The 19,734-nt window shown below is 34.5% G+C and overlaps 2 protein-coding genes across 4 annotated transcripts; both read left to right on the forward strand.

Annotated features, from left to right (window-relative positions):
* Positions 1-4,198: 4,198 nt before the first annotated feature.
* On the forward strand, positions 4,199-7,366 carry LOC121775596 (very-long-chain aldehyde decarbonylase CER1-like). Its single transcript, XM_042172699.1, has 9 exons — positions 4,199-4,355; positions 4,430-4,653; positions 4,715-4,947; positions 5,134-5,353; positions 5,735-6,110; positions 6,205-6,513; positions 6,597-6,695; positions 6,780-6,953; positions 7,050-7,366. The coding sequence occupies exons 1-9, from the start codon at positions 4,296-4,298 to the stop codon at positions 7,230-7,232; spliced, it is 1,878 nt and encodes a 625-aa protein (XP_042028633.1). The 5' UTR covers positions 4,199-4,295; the 3' UTR covers positions 7,233-7,366.
* A 6,302-nt stretch (positions 7,367-13,668) lies between these two features.
* LOC121773259 (very-long-chain aldehyde decarbonylase CER1-like) lies at positions 13,669-16,605 on the forward strand. Of its 3 annotated transcripts, none has more exons than XM_042170070.1 (10): positions 13,669-13,747; positions 13,852-14,078; positions 14,151-14,383; positions 14,466-14,685; positions 14,852-15,227; positions 15,322-15,429; positions 15,513-15,713; positions 15,773-15,859; positions 15,930-16,103; positions 16,280-16,605. In XM_042170070.1, exons 1-10 carry the CDS (start codon positions 13,688-13,690, stop codon positions 16,442-16,444), a joined length of 1,851 nt encoding a protein of 616 aa, XP_042026004.1. In that variant the 5' UTR covers positions 13,669-13,687; the 3' UTR covers positions 16,445-16,605. The 3 variants fall into 3 exon arrangements, with proteins under 3 accessions (XP_042026004.1, XP_042026005.1, XP_042026006.1); XM_042170071.1 differs by having other exon boundaries at positions 15,800-15,859; XM_042170072.1 differs by lacking the exon at positions 13,669-13,747 and having other exon boundaries at positions 13,939-14,078; positions 14,161-14,383.
* Positions 16,606-19,734: the final 3,129 nt, after the last annotated feature.

Below are 19,734 nucleotides of genomic sequence, written 5' to 3' on the forward strand. Positions count from 1 at the left end.
GGTCGCGAGAAACTAGTACCAAAATTGCGGTTAAGCACCGTGGTGTTTTTCATCAACCGTCCGTTTCGTGGTTTACGGCGTGGTAGATGAGTTAAGCCTAAAATCTAGTATTTCCGTTAATCTTTTAATAATAATTTCATTATACCATTTTACTACATTCATAAAAATTAATTTCTTTGAATTTATAAACATATCCCTGCAATATATAATCCTCAATATATCAAACTTATTTGAATTTTTTTTATACTCACAAAACCTGCATCCCATTTAGGCTTTTATCGTTTTGGGATGGAGTGAGTAAAGGGTAGTGATTTATTAAAAGAAGAAATTGAGAAAGTCGACCAATACCTCTAATACCTACGTAGTAATTTACATTCATTTAATTGCGACATCAAACAGCCACAAAACTTGGTAAGCACCATTTATATTGCTAATTAATTTATGAGTACGCACTACAGGATGAATACGAAACATAGACATCTACTGATTTTGACGGGTCATGAAGATTTTAATTTATGAATTGAAAGCCAAAGCATATGCAGTTTAATTTGTAGTCAATTTTTAATCGTGGAAAAACTTTAATTATATGTTGTGAAATAGTGTATATATTTACTCTATATTTATAATTATGTAGGTGTTATAAGGTTTGTGTAAATAAGATTACGTGCTTAGTTTAATTAATGCATTGGTTCGTACTCAAATCAAATTAATCAAGCTTATTAACAAGGAGCCCCCGCTCACGTGCTAACGCTTGCATCATACACTTTATAATCAATGCCCAATTAATTAATTATACTCCACTTGAATTAAGTAGTAACTTTTATTTATGTACAATATACTAAGATTAATAAATTAATAGTATTAGACTATAATCATGGGTTCCTAAACTATAATTATAAATCCTAATTAGTTGTTAATCACCCCTAAGTAAGGTAAGGGGTTGCAGAAGGTAGCACCAAAGCTTTTTTCCTTGTTAGAAAGACAAAACAGCAGACCAAAAATTGACCGGGAATTGACACATAACAGTAGCAACATAGATAAATATTGCCCCATACAGATATTATTGCTGCCATTCCATGTGAAACGATTGGACCCAGGGACGAAGCCACTATGGGGCATGGGGGCCACTGGCCCCCAGCTAAAGAAATTATTAGTATATATATATATGCTATTACAAATACATAGTTTGTGAATAGTGCAGTTGGTATCAGCTCAAGTCACTGTGGTTATTCACCTGAGTTTGAATCCTACAGTCTCTAAATCCATCATTTTTGTCCTTTGTTTAATTTTCTTACATTTTTTTGCTCCCTTATATCAAGTTCGACTCCCCTTGAGCCTAAAAATCCAACTTTTTTTTCCTTTGCTTTATTTTCTTACACTTATAGGAGTTTGTTTTAAGTTCCTAAAGTTCAATCCATTCAGCCTACAAATCAATTCTTTTTTTCAAACACTTTTACTTTCAAGAATTGTTTTAATTTCTTATATTTCTATGTTTCCAAGTTCAAATCTTTCGGCCTATAAATCCAAAAAAAAAATTCTTATATTATTTTCTTACACTTTTATGTCCAATAGTTTACTCCCATTGCTATTTTATTTGCATATATCTAACCTTTAGTCTTATATTATGAAGTAATTTACTTGTACCTTACATTCTAACTATTCTAGATATTATATTTCTAATTTCTATTATTCATTCTCTATTTTTTTCCCTCTCATTATTCATCTATATCTTTTGCAATTCCCCATTGCCTATGCTACAAAAAATTTCGGCGATGCCGACACTAAAAAATATCTAAGCTTTGGACCCCAACAAAAAATTTCTGGCTTCATCAACTCTTCCAGTAATGAACTCGTTGTCTAAAATCAGACAGCATAAATCTAGATTGTCAAGTGACAAACAAGATAGTTTTAAATTGCATGATAATATAAAACAATACAAATATGCAAAGCTGTTCGTCTACATCCACGATTTTAATTAATGCCCTCCCAATGTCTGTCATCTCAATAAACAAGTTGTCAACTAAAAAAGAGTAATTTTCAAATTAATGAAAAATTCAAAATTTGGTAGTCTCCTTCCGTCCCATGCTACTCGCACTTTTCACTTTTACATCGTAAATTTGAACATGAGTAGTTAGTGTAATTAAATTAAAATTTTAAATGCAATAAGGCAACACTTGATAAAGGAAACACGAGCTTACTCTAATATCTTAATTAAATACCATAATTTTTATCTAAAATATAAATAGTGCAAATAATTTGGGACAATCCGAAAATGAAATGTGCAAGTAGCATGGGACGGAGGAGTACTAAACAATCAAATCCAGCAAATAATTTCGAATTGGTTGCAAGATATTGTCAATATGAGTTATTAAACCATCAACAAAGAGCAAGATGTTTCGGATTGGCTAAGGCATGGTTTGGTATTGCTATTGGCCAAACCATACCAAAAATGAAGGAGCATGAAACAAATGCTTTGGCATTGCTATTCTGCCGTTTCACTAAATTAGATATATTGAGTAGTTAGTCTCAATTACTCAATCTCCCTATTCATTGGGCAGTTGGGACTAATAAATGCCCCATTTATAAGCCTTGTTGATTTAAAGGAGAGCTAAGGGTGGCTGCATCTGCCTTGATTGGGATTTTAGTGGCTCGATTTGACCGCACAGTAACTCCGACCCTCCTCACGCGTTGTTACGTGCATATTGATGATGTTCGTCGATTCTACATTAGATGAGATTCCTAAGTGAAAACTATGAAATTGAATTTTACAAAGTACATGTGTGGGTCGAATTAGATACACTCATATGGTACATGTCAGTGTAGAATGGTACATCTTCCATAAATGCAAACCCTAAAACTAAATAAATTAAGAAAAGGGGAAAAAAACAAGAGAGAAAGACGTGGAGAGTTGTTATTAGGTAGAATCATTGAAATGCTATTATGGAAAGAGTGAACTACGCAAATGGTTCCTGAATTATGCCTTTTGCACGCCAATGGTCCCTGAACTTCAAAAATATCGTAGATAGTCCCTGAACTAAGGGATAATCACTTTTTTTTATATTTTTTCACTTTTCTTCTAATTTTATACCAAAAATACCCCAAAAGCTTGGAGGGTATTTTTATCCATAAATCATGAATATCAAAGCTTGGAAGGTATTTTTGTTTTAAAAGTAAGATAATCATAAAAATTTTCGTTTATCCTCTAATGACTCAAATTCTCGATTTGAATGCCAGGAATGCTTTTTTTGCTTAGGCTAATTTTATCTGTTCAAGCCAAGAATGCTTTAGGTTTGTTAAGTAATTAATTATATTGTGTAATTTACTTATTCAATACTACTTTATTTGGTACTAGTATAAAATACACCGCCTTTATGAAATATATTCTACGGACTTACCACCTCCCATGATAACCATATGATTTTATTCTACGTTTTTATAATTTGATTTAATTTTGCATGAAATAAAACTCTTTCTCTCTCTATATGTATGTATTTGATGCAAAATAATGAATTCTATAGGTATCACAAATACTTTTATATATTCAACAAATATTAAATATATTTATATGTCAATGTATAGCTATTCAGATTTTTTTTACACCAAAAATATGCATGAAATTTCCGTCGTTTTAGAAATATTATATCGTGTTTCTTATAATTATTGAATTATTATGAAAAAGTTATACTAATAGTTAGCGAATTAAGTTACGTACTAATAATGGTTTTAGATAACTCCGAGCTGAATGCTCGATAATTACCAGCCATAAACAAATTCTTAAGCAGTCATCTAATTTAAAGCGTTGTATATGCCTTCTAGAATTTTTTAAGCAAGCAAGGAATTCTAGACGGAGGTATTAATTCATTATTGTTATTCTCAATCCAAGCAAGGAATTCTTCCACATTAAAAATTTAAATTTTTATTAATATTTAAATAAATTTAAATTTAAAATTTTATTAATATTTAGTTTTTATTCCACAAGAAAATCATTCAAAAATTAGATATTCATGATTTATGGATAAAAATACCCTCCAAGCTTTTGGGGGTATTTTTGGTATAAAATTAGAAGAAAAGTGAAAAAATATAAAAAATGTGATTATCCCTTAGTTCAGGGACTATCTACGATATTTTTAAAGTTCTGGGACTATTGGCGTGCAAAAGGCATAGTTCAAGGACCATTTGCGTAGTTCACTCTTATGGAAAAGTGGTGAGTGTACACATTGTCTTTTTAGTTATAAAGGCAATGGACGTGAAGATGTTGAAGCATTAGAAACCAAGGGAAGGAAAGAAGAAGAATTATGGCGTCGAAACCGGGATTTCTCACCGAGTGGCCATGGACTTGGCTCGGAGACTTTAAGGTATGTTTATAACTATTTCATAAAAATAGATGAATATATGTGTAACTTTTTGTGGTTTTGCTGTGTTGTTGTAGTATGTGGTGATAGCGCCATGGGTAATACACTCAACATACACATACGTGACGAAGGATCGAAGCGAGAGGGATATAGGGCAATTTATCATATTCCCTTTCTTGCTATCAAGAATTCTCCACAACCAATTGTGGATTTCCTACTCTCGCTATCGCACGGCCAAGGGGACTAACCGGATAGTTGACAAGAACATCGAGTTTGAGCAGGTCGACCGCGAGAGAAACTGGTACGAAAATATAGCTTTGAGGGACCCGAACTGTAGAATGATGATGATGGTGTGTTTGCAGGGATGATCAGATAATATTCAATGGGATATTGTTCTACATTGGATATACATACATCAAGGAGGCTCATAATCTTCCATGGTGGCGAACGGACGGTGTGATTTGGACTATCCTTTTACATGCGGGTCCTGTGGAGTTTCTATACTACTGGCTGCACCGGGCGCTGCACCACCACTTCTTGTACTCGAGATATCATTCGCACCACCACTCGTCCATCGCCACCGAGCCCATCACATGTAACATATTTTTCAATACCTTACTTATAGAACATTCAAGAACCATGATTTAAATTTATTCTAGGTTTGCTAGCTGACTCTACTTGTTGTTACAAGATTAATTAGGTGATGTTTTTTTATGGATATTATGAATTCCTATTAATGAATCTTGAAATTTACCACTTGCTAATTCTATATATGTGTCAGCTGTGATACATCCATTTGGGGAGCATATAGCCTACTTCGCCCTCTTCGCGATACCACTGCTGACGACCTTGTTAACAAAGACGGCTTCCTTGCTGTCGTTTGCCGGTTACATAACCTACATTGACTTCATGAACAACATGGGACACTGCAACTTCGAGCACATACCCAAACGCCTCTTCTCCGTCTTCCCTCCCCTCAAATACCTCGTCTACACGCCTTCGTGAGTATTGCTTTTCATGTGATTAATACATGTTGCCAAAAATACATGTATAGGCCCCTTCAGATTTTAATAACTTGTTGGAAAAATGTGATGTGTTCCAAACCTACTATTCCTAGATAATGATTCATACAATTTTGGTTCTCACCTAATTAAGATTGATCTGTTGCATTCCACAATCCCTACCTACATGACCTAGAAATTCATGCAGTTAATTAGACTAATAAATTCATGATTAATGTGTTGCATTGCAGATAATTAACAACCAACTAATTTTACTTTTTGTATATGGAAATTAATACGATCTACTATATAGTAAAAAGAAATGTTGGTTCTCTAATTTTCAATTAATTATCTAATTGAGGATGGCATTGATGTATACAGGTACCACTCCTTGCATCACACTCAATTCCGGACCAATTATTCGCTCTTCATGCCATTCTACGACTACGTCTATGGCACCATGGACAAGTCCTCTGATACGTTGTACGAAAGCTCACTAGTTAGAAAGGAGGAGGTTCCTGATCTGGTGCATCTCACTCATCTAACGACGCCAGAATCCATATATCATCTGCGCGTTGGATTTGCAAGCCTGGCCTCCGAGCCTCACAAATCTAGGTGGTATCTGTGGCTAATGTGGCCAGTGACTGTATGGTCCATGATGCTCACTTGGATATACGGCCGCACATTTGTTGTCGAGAGGAATGTCTTCAAGAGCCTCAAACTGCAAACATGGGCTGTGCCTAAGTATAGCATCCAAGTAAATATATAAAACTACAAAGATCAGTCACATAATAATAGTAAATTACACAAACTAGCTAGTTCTAATTACTTTGGTTTTACATATTTTTCAGTATTACATGCATTGGCAGAAAGAGTGGATAAACAACCTGATTGAGGATGCAATCCTCGAAGCTGATGAGAAGGGCGTAAAGGTGCTTAGCCTCGGGCTATTGAATCAGGAAGAGTTGCTTAATAGAAATGGTGATGTTTTCTTGAGAAAACACCCTCAGCTGAAAGTGAAACTGGTGGATGGGAGTAGCTTAGCAGTTGCCATAGTTCTGAACAGCATTCCGAAAGGAACGACTCAGGTGGTGTTCCGAGGAAATCCAAACAAGGTTGCATATTCAATCGCGCTAGCCTTATGCCAAGGGGGGATGCAGGTTAATGATCATAACAACAAACTGAATCCATTTACCATGTATAGTTAAATACAGATGGATGATTTAATCTCCCTTGTGAATAGGTCTTCACATTGAACGAGGACGACTACAAGAAGATCAAAGCTAAGCTCAACACTGAGGCCGCGAGTAATCTGATTCTCTCCAAAAACAGCCCTTCTAAGGTTGGCATCTCAAACACAAATGACCATTGCATCAAAACTACTCCACATTTTATTGACTAATTGTTTCCACAATTATGTCTGCAGATATGGTTGGTCGGAGACGGGCTAACTGAAACAGATCAACAAAAGGCGTCGAAAGGAACCATGTTCATTCCCTTCTCTCAGTTCCCCCCAAAGAAAACGTGCAAAGATTGCTTGTATAACACCACACCAGCAATGTTGGCTCCAAAGCATATTGAGAATCTTGACTCTTGTGAAGTAACTACACATCATCTCATCTAACCTCAATCCCAATACTTTTTGAAATGCACTATAAATTAACATAGAGTTTTTTTAATCATTGATCAATGACAGAACTGGCTGCCGAGAAGAGTGATGAGCGCGTGGCGCGTGGCAGGAATCGTGCATGCTGCAGAGGAATGGAATGTGCATGAGTGTGGCAATGTGATGTTCAATATTGAGAAGATTTGGAAGGCCAGTCTTGAACATGGGTTCCGTCCCCTCACCGCGTCTGCTGAATCAAACCTCAACAACTAGGCTGCGTTCTTCGATTTCGAAAAAAGTAAAATGTGGTATATATGCTGCAGCCTAAATTTTACAGTTACAAAAATGCTCAAATGTCTAATCTTGAACATTTATCCATTTTATATCAAAGAAAACTTTGGAGTGTTTGCCTCTGCTTCAGTAATATACTGTTGAGAATGATATAACTAATGCACTTCAACTATTGGCATTATTATTCAAACTTTATGCTTGCAAAATTTATAGTAATAACCACAACACTTCACTTAAACCTATCAAAATGCTTAAACCAAAAAAAGGTTACCGCCTCTTCAGAAAAAAGTAAATATTCAATGTATATGAATTAATGAAGTAAATACTACTATTAGTGTCAGGGAATACAAAGAATTAGAGATATAGAAAAGATCAGAAACGTAAAAATATAATTTGAATTTTGGATTTCTAAAAATTTTATAAAACAGAATAATTCGAGTCGATATGAAACTATGAAGTTTTAAAATATCAATTCGATGTTCAGAAAATGAAATTTTGGGTAAAGAAGGGTTTGCTACTGTATATCATTAATAAGCAGCAATGCAGTATCGACACGTTGATCTTCAACAACTAGAATTCGTCGTGCTTTTCACAAAATCCAATAACAACACTGTGGAATTACACTTAAACACCTTACTATACATTTATGTTCTTTGTTTATGTTAAATTCTAATATCTTGTCCCACATCGGCTTGGTGATGATCGTATCTCTTCTATATAAGTGTGGATAATCCTCCCCCTATGAGGCCTTTTAAGGGGTGAGTCGCTCATTTCTAATATGGTATCAGAGCGGGTCCAAGTCGATGATGGATGTAATAGTTTACATAATGTTCTATCACAATTGTTATAACAATAATCTTACTATCATTGCTTATGAAGAACAGGAGTACATTAAATAAAATCGAAGTATTTGTTTGTGCACGACATATTTAATCATCGATTCATGGAGGCGCATGTGTCTCGAGTTTGATTGCTTTAAAATCAAATGGTGATAAGAGAAGAGGCCCATAATACAATGATCTTAGTTCTTTTATACAATGTTTATAGTATTATATTTATGAGTTTCAATTGCCAACAAGTCATCATTTATCGTATTTAGGCCATTCACAATAGAAATAGCCCAGCAATAGCCCAGCCATAGCCTAACCACTGCCACATCATCAGCACTAAAAATCCTTCTGCCACATCATCAAAACAAGCAAATAGCCCAGCAATAGCCCAGCCATAGCCTAGCCACATACTATCCACATCACTATTAACAAATATATACAAAATGCAATAATTAACAATAACGCAATATACGAAATTTAATTTACGAGACATATACGGGAAAATTCACTAATATTAATAAAATTTAAAAAGTACATAATTAAAAAAAATTACATAATTAAAAAAAATTACATTAATTAAATTTACAAATGAAAATTTAAAATAACATTACAACTTAAAGTTAAAAAATAAAAAAAAGACATAATTAAAATCTTAAAAAAATAAAAATGACATAATTTAAAATAAAATTTTATAGAAAATCCTTGAATGAGATTGTCTCACATCGAAAGTGGAACATAAAACATTCAAGGATATCTCTCTATAAAAGAGAAACATCCTTGAATGAGATTGTCCCACATCGAAAGTGGAACATAAAACATTCAAGGATATCTCTCTATAAAAGAGAAACATCCTTGAATGAGATTGTCCCACATCGAAAGTGGAGCATAAAACATTCAAGGATATCTCTCTATAAAAGAGAAACATCCTTGAATGAGTTTGTCCCACATCGAAAGTGGAACATAAAACATTCAAGGATATCTCTCTATAAAAGAGAAACATCCTTGAATGAGTTTGTCCCACATCGAAAGTGGAACATAAAACATTCAAGGATATCTCTCTATAAAAGAGAAACATCCTTGAATGAGATTGTCCCACATCGAAAGTGGAACATAAAACATTCAAGGATATCTCTCTATAAAAGAGAAACATCCTTGAACGAGATTGTCCCACATCGAAAGTGGAACATAAAACATTCAAGGATATCTCTCTATAAAAGAGAAACATCCTTGAATGAGTTTGTCCCATATCGAAAGTGGAACATAAAACATTCAAGGATGTCTCTATAAAAGAGAAACATCCTTGAATGAGTTTGTCCCACATCGAAAGTGGAACATAAAACATTCAAGGATGTCTCTATAAAAGAGAGACAACCAAGAATGAGTTTCATAAATTCGCAAGCCCATTAAATATATATGGGCTATTACGAATTTCTAGTATAAATTTATTTATAAAAATTAATTTTTATATATAGAAAACAATTTTTATAAATAAATAATATTTTTTTATATTTGATTTTTTTTTTTAAAATTCGAATTTCAAAAATTCGAATTTAAAAAAAAAAAAATCGCGCTGGGCGATCCGGGCGCTGCAATAGCGCCGAACGGACCGCCCAGCGCACCGCCCAGTGCCACGCGACCGCCCAGCGCTGCGCGGTTTCTCTCTCCAATCGCCCGCTGGGCGGCTGCAATAGATCGCCCAGCGAACCGCCCAGCGCCGGGCGGCGCTCGGCTGGGCGGTCGCTGGGCGCCTATTGTGGATGGTCTTATGGAAATAGGTAGGAGATGCCGATAAAATCTCCAAAATTTCAGGAAATATCTTCATAATTTATTGTTTCTTAATTATGATTGTGAATATGGAAATCAATAGTATTATGTATGGCTGTGACTGTGATTAACCATTCGCTAACGTGCTTCCATAAAATCCACAAACAGTGCTATACAGTGACTGCATTTACGTTGCAATAGCCTTCCTCCGTCTACCGCATTAAAGCCTAAACAATTTAAATCTTTATTTGTTCCATAAATATAAATATACTAATTTCTTTTTTTTTCTAAGTATATTACTATTATATCACAAATTGTCAAAATAATATCCTTACTGTCATAGCTTATTAATACTCCATATCAAGATAAGTTTTTATTCGCTGATCACAATACAAACAACACTCTAATTCTTAAAGCTCGTACCAAAGATTTTTGCATATATTTATGAGATGGAGGAGAATAAATTTTTAAATACAACCCGGCTTATATTTTCTGGCTGGAAATCCCATGTTGAAAATCTGCATATGATGTGAATATTATATTCTTATTTATTTCGTAATTACTACATAGAAATATATGTTTCGTTTGAGCACTAGTATTTATTTTTGAAAAATAATGCTGTATTCTTTTTTATTTTAATGCTCAAGTGCAAAATATATTAATTTCTATATAATTTACAAAATAAATTTGAATATTTATTTTATATTATTCGACCTTTGGCAAAGATCATGTTATTTTTACCATATTTCAAAGGGGTTGAATCCATCGATCAAAATTTGCAAAACATTGTTTCCATCTTTGCCCACCACTTTCGTACATACGAGTGCAACGAGAGGGTGTTTGAACTTTGAATGAGATTTTTTTGAGCATTTAAATTGTGAAAATAAGATCTAATAACTTATCTAAAAAAAAACTTTCTCAATCCAACTTACTTATTTCACAGTAAGTCTTTTTAATAGATACAACTCATATATTTGTAATTTTTTCAATATATCATGGAGTAGTATATATATACTCTCCGTCTCACTTTAGGAGTCTCAGTCAATTTTCTGAACTCGTTTTATAGTCTTCTCAACAATATTCTCTCACATACTTTAACTATTTATTACTCCCTCCGTTCCATGTTAATAGTGGCATTTCTCTTCGGCACGGAATTTAAAAATAGTGTGTTAAGTGAGTGGTGAATAAAGTAAGAGAGAATAAAGTAAGAGAGATGGAGAGAGAACAAAGTAAGAGGATAGATAACTTTTTGTCAAAAATAGAAATGACTCAATTAACTTGGAACTTCCCAAAATAAAAAAAATGACTCTATTAACATGGAACGAGGGAGACTCTTAAAGTGGGATGGATGGAGTATAATTTAATTATGTTGAATATGTATTAATTTCATATATTTTTCATTTTCCTCTCTAATATACTCACAATTACCTCACTTTAGCTATAAGCTTAATTATCCTAACATTTCACAATGAATGAAATTTTAATTAAGATGTCACTCTCTCTCTCAGAATAGGAGTTCCTAGTTGACTTAGTATGAATTTTAAAATAATTTGAAGAGAAATGGTGAAAAAAGTGATTGGAATATAAATCTCACTTTTATATATATATATATATATATATATATATATATATATGGATTTATAATGTATGTGTAACATGAAATATATAATATGAGATCTATTTTCATTAATAGTAAAAATTAAAAAAAGACTGTTATTAGTATTACACAGACTAAACTAGCAAAAAAAGATATTTACTATTATTGTCTGTAAAAATAAAAAAAAGACTATTATTAAGAAAAAAGATATCTACTACTATTATGGACTGAAGTGGAGGGAGTGTGTTATGGAGTATGAACTTTTTAAATATTAGAGTGTCCATAGTGGGGGAGCTGCGGCCCGGGGCTCGGGTGCGCGGCCCCACTGCAGAAAGCCACGAATCGCGGCTGAGGGCCGAGAGCCACGAGAGAGCCGTGGCCGCGGCCTTCACGCGGCTGAGCTGTGTGAGCCGCGGCCCACCACTGCAGGGAGCCACGAAACGGCGGCTGGGCCGCGAAATTTTAAATTTTTTTTTTACTTTTCGAAAATTCTTTTATAAATCCTACCATTTCCATTTTTTCCACTCCATTTTACACTTGAACACTTCAAAACCCTAATTAAAATCCTACCAAAGATCCAAGGTGGAGATGGTGATTCCCCGGGGTATGGAGACTCGGGATACGACAACTTCCCAAATCAGATGTGGAGTCCACAATCGCCTCAATACCGGGTTCAGTCATCCTCCCATCAGCAGAGGAACGTGGTTCGCCAACAATCGGGGTTCGGTGACTACCAGCTAATTATGTTTATTTTCTAAATTATTAGGCTAATTAAATTTGTTGTAGTTAAATTAAAAAATATAATTAAAAAAGTAAACAAATTAAAAAAAAATTATTGGAGAGGGCCACATTTCGTGGCCCTTGTTGTTTTTGTTTATTTACCATTGCGGAGGGCCATGGAGAGCCACATTTCGTGGCCGGGCCAACTTTGGTGGCCTTCAAGGGCCACCATTATGGACACTCTAAACCATCTAAATTAATTTAGTCAAACACCCTCTAAGCCCCCTGCTACTCTAGCTAGGGTCCCAAGTCCCAACTAATATTTCTAGGCGACATATATTTATCTAAGTTTTTGCTTGGGTTTAATTTAATGAATGTTAAAGAATACTCCATCCGTCTGCTATGTCTCATTTTTTCTTTTTCGTCCATCTGCCAATAAATGTCTCATTTCACTTTTATCACATTTAGTAAGTAGACCCTACATTCAACTAACTCATTCCATTCACATTTTATTATAAAACCAATATAAAAGTAGGGCTCACATTCCACCAACTTTTCTATCCACTTTACTTCATAAAGTCAAACAATTTCTTAAAACCCGTGCCAGACAAATATGAGACATTTAATGGTGGGCGGATGGAGTGATAAATTAGTGGTATAAGACCTTGTGTATGACAGAGGTTTTGATATGCAATTGATAAAGTAAGAAAATGAGAAAAAAAAAGTAAGATAAAAGTAGTGTTAGTGGATTGTAGAGTCCACATTATTAGTATTATTTTAATGTTTAAAACTTTGCATATTTAAAAATTTATCTAATTTTGATGGACGACCCCAAATGGTAAAACTAGTCTATTTTTTTGGACTGATATAGTATACTACTACCTCCGTCCACAAAAAATAGACAAGATTCACCATTTTGGGTCGTCCACCAAAATTAGACTAATTCTAAAAATAGGAAGTTTTAATCCAATACTAACCATACACATCATTATAAATATGAACTCTATAATCCAATACACTCAGGGGCGGAGCTAGGAATTTGTAGGGAGAGGGGCAAGTTTACATATGAGAGAATTTTAAGAATTTGAGGAGGGGCATTTAAGAAGAAATTGAAAAAATTAAATTGTAAAATACACAATATATACGTGAATATGAAAATGTGAGGTGGGGGCAATTGCCCCTCTCTTCTTGTATGTAGATACGCCCCTGAATACACTACTCCCACCACATTTTCCCTCCATCTCTCTTACTTTATCAATTATATTAATTATGCATTAAAGTTCATGTCATTTACAACTTTTGTCTATTTTTTATGGAGTGATGTAGTATTAATTATTTCGCCAAGCATTCGTGCATGGTAACAATAACTTATCACAAATAGATATTTTGAAATCAGTTTATAGCATAACCTACTCTATATATGCATATGGATTTTCTTAAGAACTGCTTTTTCCTTTCCCTATATATGGTCTTGGACAGAAAATATTAACAGGTGTCTAACATAACATCACATACTCAGACATATAATGGCTACAAAACCAGGGTTGCTTACTAATTGGCCATGGCAGCCTCTTGGATGTTTTAAGGTATTCTAGTTTCCTTCTTACTACACTTTTTTGTGTGTGTGGTGTATTTATAAGTTTTAGATTTGAAAGAAGTAAACTCACAAACCATCACTTTTAATTTGTAGTACATCATATTGGCTCCATGGGCAATGCATAGCCTCTACTCTCTTGCAATTACAAGAGGCAAAAATGAGCTGGACTACCTTAATCTCCTCATTCTTCCATTTCTACTATCAAGAGCTCTCCACAACCAGATATGGATTTCCTTCTCTCGTCACAGAACTGCTAAAGGCAACAACAAGATTGTCGATAGAGCCATCGAATTCGAACAAGTTGACAGAGAAAGCAACTGGTTTAATATCTACCCTTTTTTTAATTCTTGATTAGCCTATTTAAATTGTAATGATCGATGTGTTTCTTACAGGGATGATCAGATTCTTCTAAGTGGACTTACCTCGTACATTATCAACCACACAGTGTCTATGGCCTCTTCCTTGCCGGCTTGGAGGATTGACGGCGTCATTATAATGGCGTTGCTCCACGCTGGCCCGGTCGAATACCTCTACTACTGGCTGCATAGAGCTCTGCACAACCATTACCTCTACTCGAGATATCATTCTCACCACCATTCCTCCATTGTCACTGAGCCAATTACATGTAAGCATAGGGTGTGTTTGTGTGTGTTGTCTAAGGAAATAATTAAACTAAGGCGTTTGTGAATTGTGATTGCAAATGGCAGCTGTGATACATCCATTTGCAGAGCACATAGCGTATCATGTACTGTTTGGGCTTACGATCATGGTCACGCTCTTTAGTGGCACGGCGTCGTTGACGTCCATGTTCGGATACGTAACGTTCCTTGATGTGATGAACAATATGGGGCACTGCAACTTCGAGTTCATGCCTACATGGCTGTTTTCCACCTTCCCTCCTCTCAAATACTTGATCTATACACCCTCGTAAGTACTACACATTAGTTTAATACTGTCCGCTTTGGATTACTACCAACCTCAAATTAATTAGAGTTGGACAGCACTTATATATTGCTTCCAATTTCAGAAATCAAATGTTTGACTAGTAACTAGTTCATGCCGTTTGAGACTAACTAGTTAGTTAAAACTGCAGGTTTCATTCACTGCATCACACACAGTTTCGGACAAACTACTCGCTGTTCATGCCGTTTTATGATTACATCCACGGCACCATGGACGAGTCTACGGACGCCTTGCACGAGAGCTCCCTCGAGAGGCGGCAGGAGTCTCCTGATGTGGTGCATCTGACTCACCTCACCACGCCCGAATCCATCTTCCATCTCCGGGTGGCGTTCGCCTCCTTGGCTTCGAGGCCTCAGGAGTCGAAACAGAGCACTGCCCTCATGTGGCCTCTATCCTGGCTCTCTGCTATTCTCAACTTCATCTACGGCCGAACCTTTCTTGTTGAGACGAATCGGTTTGGGAAACTGAAGATGCAAACATGGACAATCCCACGTTACACTATGCAGGTAAACATCATCTCGTACATATATAATATACACACGTATCTATTATTTTCATAAAAAAGATTAGCATCACAACTTGCTTAATCTTTACATGTAGTATGGCCTAAAATGGCGAACACAAGCTATCAATACCTTAATCGAAGAAGCCATACTCGAAGCTGATGTACGAGGTTGCAAAGTTGTAACCTTAGGATTGCTCAATCAGGCAAGTCCTCTTACCAACCAATCTTCACTAATTAATTTGTCATTAATCATTCTGTTATATTAATTGAGTTGATGAATTATCAGAGTGAGGAACTGAACAGAAGTGGACAGCTATTTATAGAAAGACACCCTAAACTGAAAACTAAAATTGTTGATGGAAGCAGTCTAGCAGTAGCCATTGTCCTAAACAACATTCCCAAAGGAACAACTCAAGTCCTATTCAGAGGAGCTCTCTCCAAGCTTGCTTTTGCTATTGTATCCGCTTTGTCCCACCGCGCCATTCAGGTCTCTCTCCCTCTCTTCAAATCAACCAATTCAAGAAATTGAATTTGAATTTGTTTCAGGTTTCAACATTGTATGAAGCTGAGAAGCTTAAGCTATCTTCAACAACTGAGGCTGAAGTTGAAATCTCCAAAAGTTACACTCAGAAGGTGAGTAGTATTTCATAATGTTTTTTGTGTAGAAAGAAGAGAAAGTGAGAGTAGTATACAATGGTTGTAGGTATGGATAGTTGGAGATGGATTGTCTAAACATGAACAGCTCAAGGCATCAAAGGGCACTCTCTTCATTCCTTTCTCCCATTTCCCTCCACAAAAGGCGCGCGACGATGCCTTCTACTGCCACACGCCTTCCATGATCGCCCCTCCTTCCCTCCAAAACCTGCATTCCTGTGAGGTTAGTACTGTTGAAAAATGTTGGCGAATGAAATAAATAAATAAATAGGAGTATAACAAATATCTCAGGTTGGTATAAAGAGAGAACAGAAACCACGATGCATGTATAAGTTTCTATAAGCTTTCAGCTACTCTGTTTTCCACATTTTGTAAGTATTGTTTTTGAAATCCTGGTAGAATTGGCTACCGAGAAGGGTCATGAGTGCTGCGCGTGTCGCCGGAATACTACACGCAGTCGAAGGGTGGGATGTGCACGAGTGCGGTGAATCCATTTTCGACGTCGACAAAATATGGGAGGCTGCTATCAAACATGGCTTTCGCCCCACAACTATTTCCATCTAATTAATTCCACCACATATCTATGACTATAGTCTCTATATATAAGAGGTTGGTAGACCATATATATATATATATCGATATATAGGGTTGGGACACTGTGAGAAATAATAAATATTATATGTACCCAAACACCCATTTTATGTGTGGCTAATCTATGTTGAGAACTGTGTGTGGAGACGAGTAGTAGTAGTACCTTTTAGTAGTAATACATTTATCTTGTTTCTGGTATTTAAAAAAATTATTGACTTATCAATGTTATAAACTATACTACGAAATTAAATTTTAAATTACTTGTAGTCAACTGTAATGAACCAAGAAAGGCAGAAAGAGGGTTCAAAGAATCGAGGCCTAGTTATTTAAATAGAAATGTCGATTGGCTTTTTCTGTCATATAAAGATCAATTATGGGTTGCAAATTAATTAAGTAAAGTGGGGTTTGTTTGTTTCCTTTATAAATCACTAATTAAACATCGGCAACTTGCTAACTTGTCCTTGAACAAATTTGGATTTGTCGTATATTTACAAATAGTAGGAGAGCCTAAAATAAGGGAGATTTATATCCAAATCACAAAGAATGAATAATTGTTTATTAACTGATCACTATTGTAATTGGAAATGGAAACGAATTAATATCAGCAGCTGTTCATATGGCTTAATTAAGTGGACTGTCACTGACTACTTGTTAAATGTGGGTTATAGGCTCTGTAACTAATAATTAATTATGATGAAAATATCATTGACTTATTGAGTAATGCATGATTTTACAATAGGATGCTGATAAAAATAACTAAATTTCAATGTATAACCAAATAACTAAATACATAAGTGATTTGTAGATAACAATTAAATTGATTTAGTTCATACCACGGAGGGTATAATTAAAACGACCTCTGTATTTTCATCATAATTAATTATGATGAAACTATCATTGACTTATTGAGTAATGCATGATTTTACAATAGGATGCTGATAAAAATAACTAAATTTCAATGTATAACCAAATAACTAAATACGTAAGTGATTTGTAGATAACAATTAAATTGATTTAGTTCATACCACGGAGGGTATAATTAAAACGACCTCTGTATTTTCATCATAATTAATTATGATGAAACTATCATTGACTTATTGAGTAATGCATGATTTTACAATAGGATGCTGATAAAAATAACTAAATTTCAATGTATAACCAAATAACTAAATACGTAAGTGATTTGTAGATAACAATTAAATTGATTTAGTTCATACCACGGAGGGTATAATTAAAACGACCTCTGTATTTTCATCATAATTAATTATGATGAAACTATCATTGACTTATTGAGTAATGCATGATTTTACAATAGGATGCTGATAAAAATAACTAAATTTCAATGTATAACCAAATAACTAAATACGTAAGTGATTTGTAGATAACAATTAAATTGATTTAGTTCATACCACGGAGGGTATAATTAAAACGACCTCTGTATTTTCATCATAATTAATTATGATGAAACTATCATTGACTTATTGAGTAATGCATGATTTTACAATAGGATGCTGATAAAAATAACTAAATTTCAATGTATAACCAAATAACTAAATACGTAAGTGATTTGTAGATAACAATTAAATTGATTTAGTTCATACCACGGAGGGTATAATTAAAACGACCTCTGTATTTTCATCATAATTAATTATGATGAAACTATCATTGACTTATTGAGTAATGCATGATTTTACAATAGGATGCTGATAAAAATAACTAAATTTCAATGTATAACCAAATAACTAAATACGTAAGTGATTTGTAGATAACAATTAAATTGATTTAGTTCATACCACGGAGGGTATAATTAAAACGACCTCTGTATTTTCATCATAATTAATTATGATGAAACTATCATTGACTTATTGAGTAATGCATGATTTTACAATAGGATGCTGATAAAAATAACTAAATTTCAATGTATAACCAAATAACTAAATACGTAAGTGATTTGTAGATAACAATTAAATTGATTTAGTTCATACCACGGAGGGTATAATTAAAACGACCTCTGTATTTTAATATCATGCTTCTATTTTTAAATAAGTATAAGTAAAATTTAGTTATTTATTGATCACTGCCCTCTTATAATTAATAACGAAACCATTACATATATATGCACCTCAAATTCAAAAAAGTTACTCCTACAATTTTTGCACAACCAAAAATATGCACAACATCTACTCTCTTTTAATACTTGTAGGGTCAGAAAAACAACACTATTTTTTTGTAAACTTCAATAGTGATTTCGTGTATAAAAAGAAGAGTAAATGTCAAAAATTGAAATTGGTCCTGAACATATGCTCATTTTATCAATTTGGTCGTAAACTTTATTTTTTGAATTTTTTGGTCTTGTACATTTAAAATCAGATCACAATTGGTCCCCCGTTAACAATTCCGTTAATATTTAACGGTCAACGATTTTAATCACAATTTTGACCAACTTAAACAATTTTTAATTATTTAATCATCAAAATTATTTTTTTAAATAAAATCATAAATTATTTATTCCAATTGCCACTTTCATCTTCTTCCTCCACTTTCATCAATGGCGTACGTGGAATCGATCTTGCAGAAATGCATCTTCTTCCCTCAAATCCTCTCTCCTCTCTCATTAACAAAAAATCCCTCTAGATCGGAAGACGAAGAAGAAGCAGACAGAGGAGAGGAGATTAGCGCTGCTGTAATTCGTCATGGCAAACACAGATTGCAGTCTCCAACAACCTAAATCCGTAAGCCTGCCCGCCATCAATCATCGATTTCATTTCATTTCATGTATTAATTAATGAATGGCAAATTGGTTTGTGTGAATTAAAGGCGAGGAGCGATCAGAACAGGTCGAGGCTCAAGTACTTGGATTTCGTGGTTGTCGCCACCATTCATTTGATGATGCTCATCGCCACCATCTACGGTTTCGCCAAGTAGAGATCCGGCCGCCTCAAGCCCACTATTTGCGTCGTTGAGAACTCTGTCAGGACACTTATTGCCCCGCTTTACGCCAAAACACACCATCTCCCCATTCAACTCCTCACCTTTGCGGATTTGAAGGAAGAAGATGCATTTCTGCAAGATCGATTCCACGTACGCCATTGATGAAAGTGGAGGAAGAAGAAGATGAAAGTGGCAATTGAAATAAATATTTTATGATTTTATTTAAAAAATAATTTTGAAGATTAAATAATTAAAAATTGTTTAAGTTGGTCAAAATTGTGATTTAAATCGCTGACCGTTAAATATTAACGGAATTGTTAACGGATGACCAA

The sequence above is a fragment of the Salvia splendens genome, chromosome 17 (genome assembly GCF_004379255.2).
Source record: "Salvia splendens isolate huo1 chromosome 17, SspV2, whole genome shotgun sequence".
Lineage (NCBI taxonomy): Eukaryota > Viridiplantae > Streptophyta > Magnoliopsida > Lamiales > Lamiaceae > Salvia > Salvia splendens.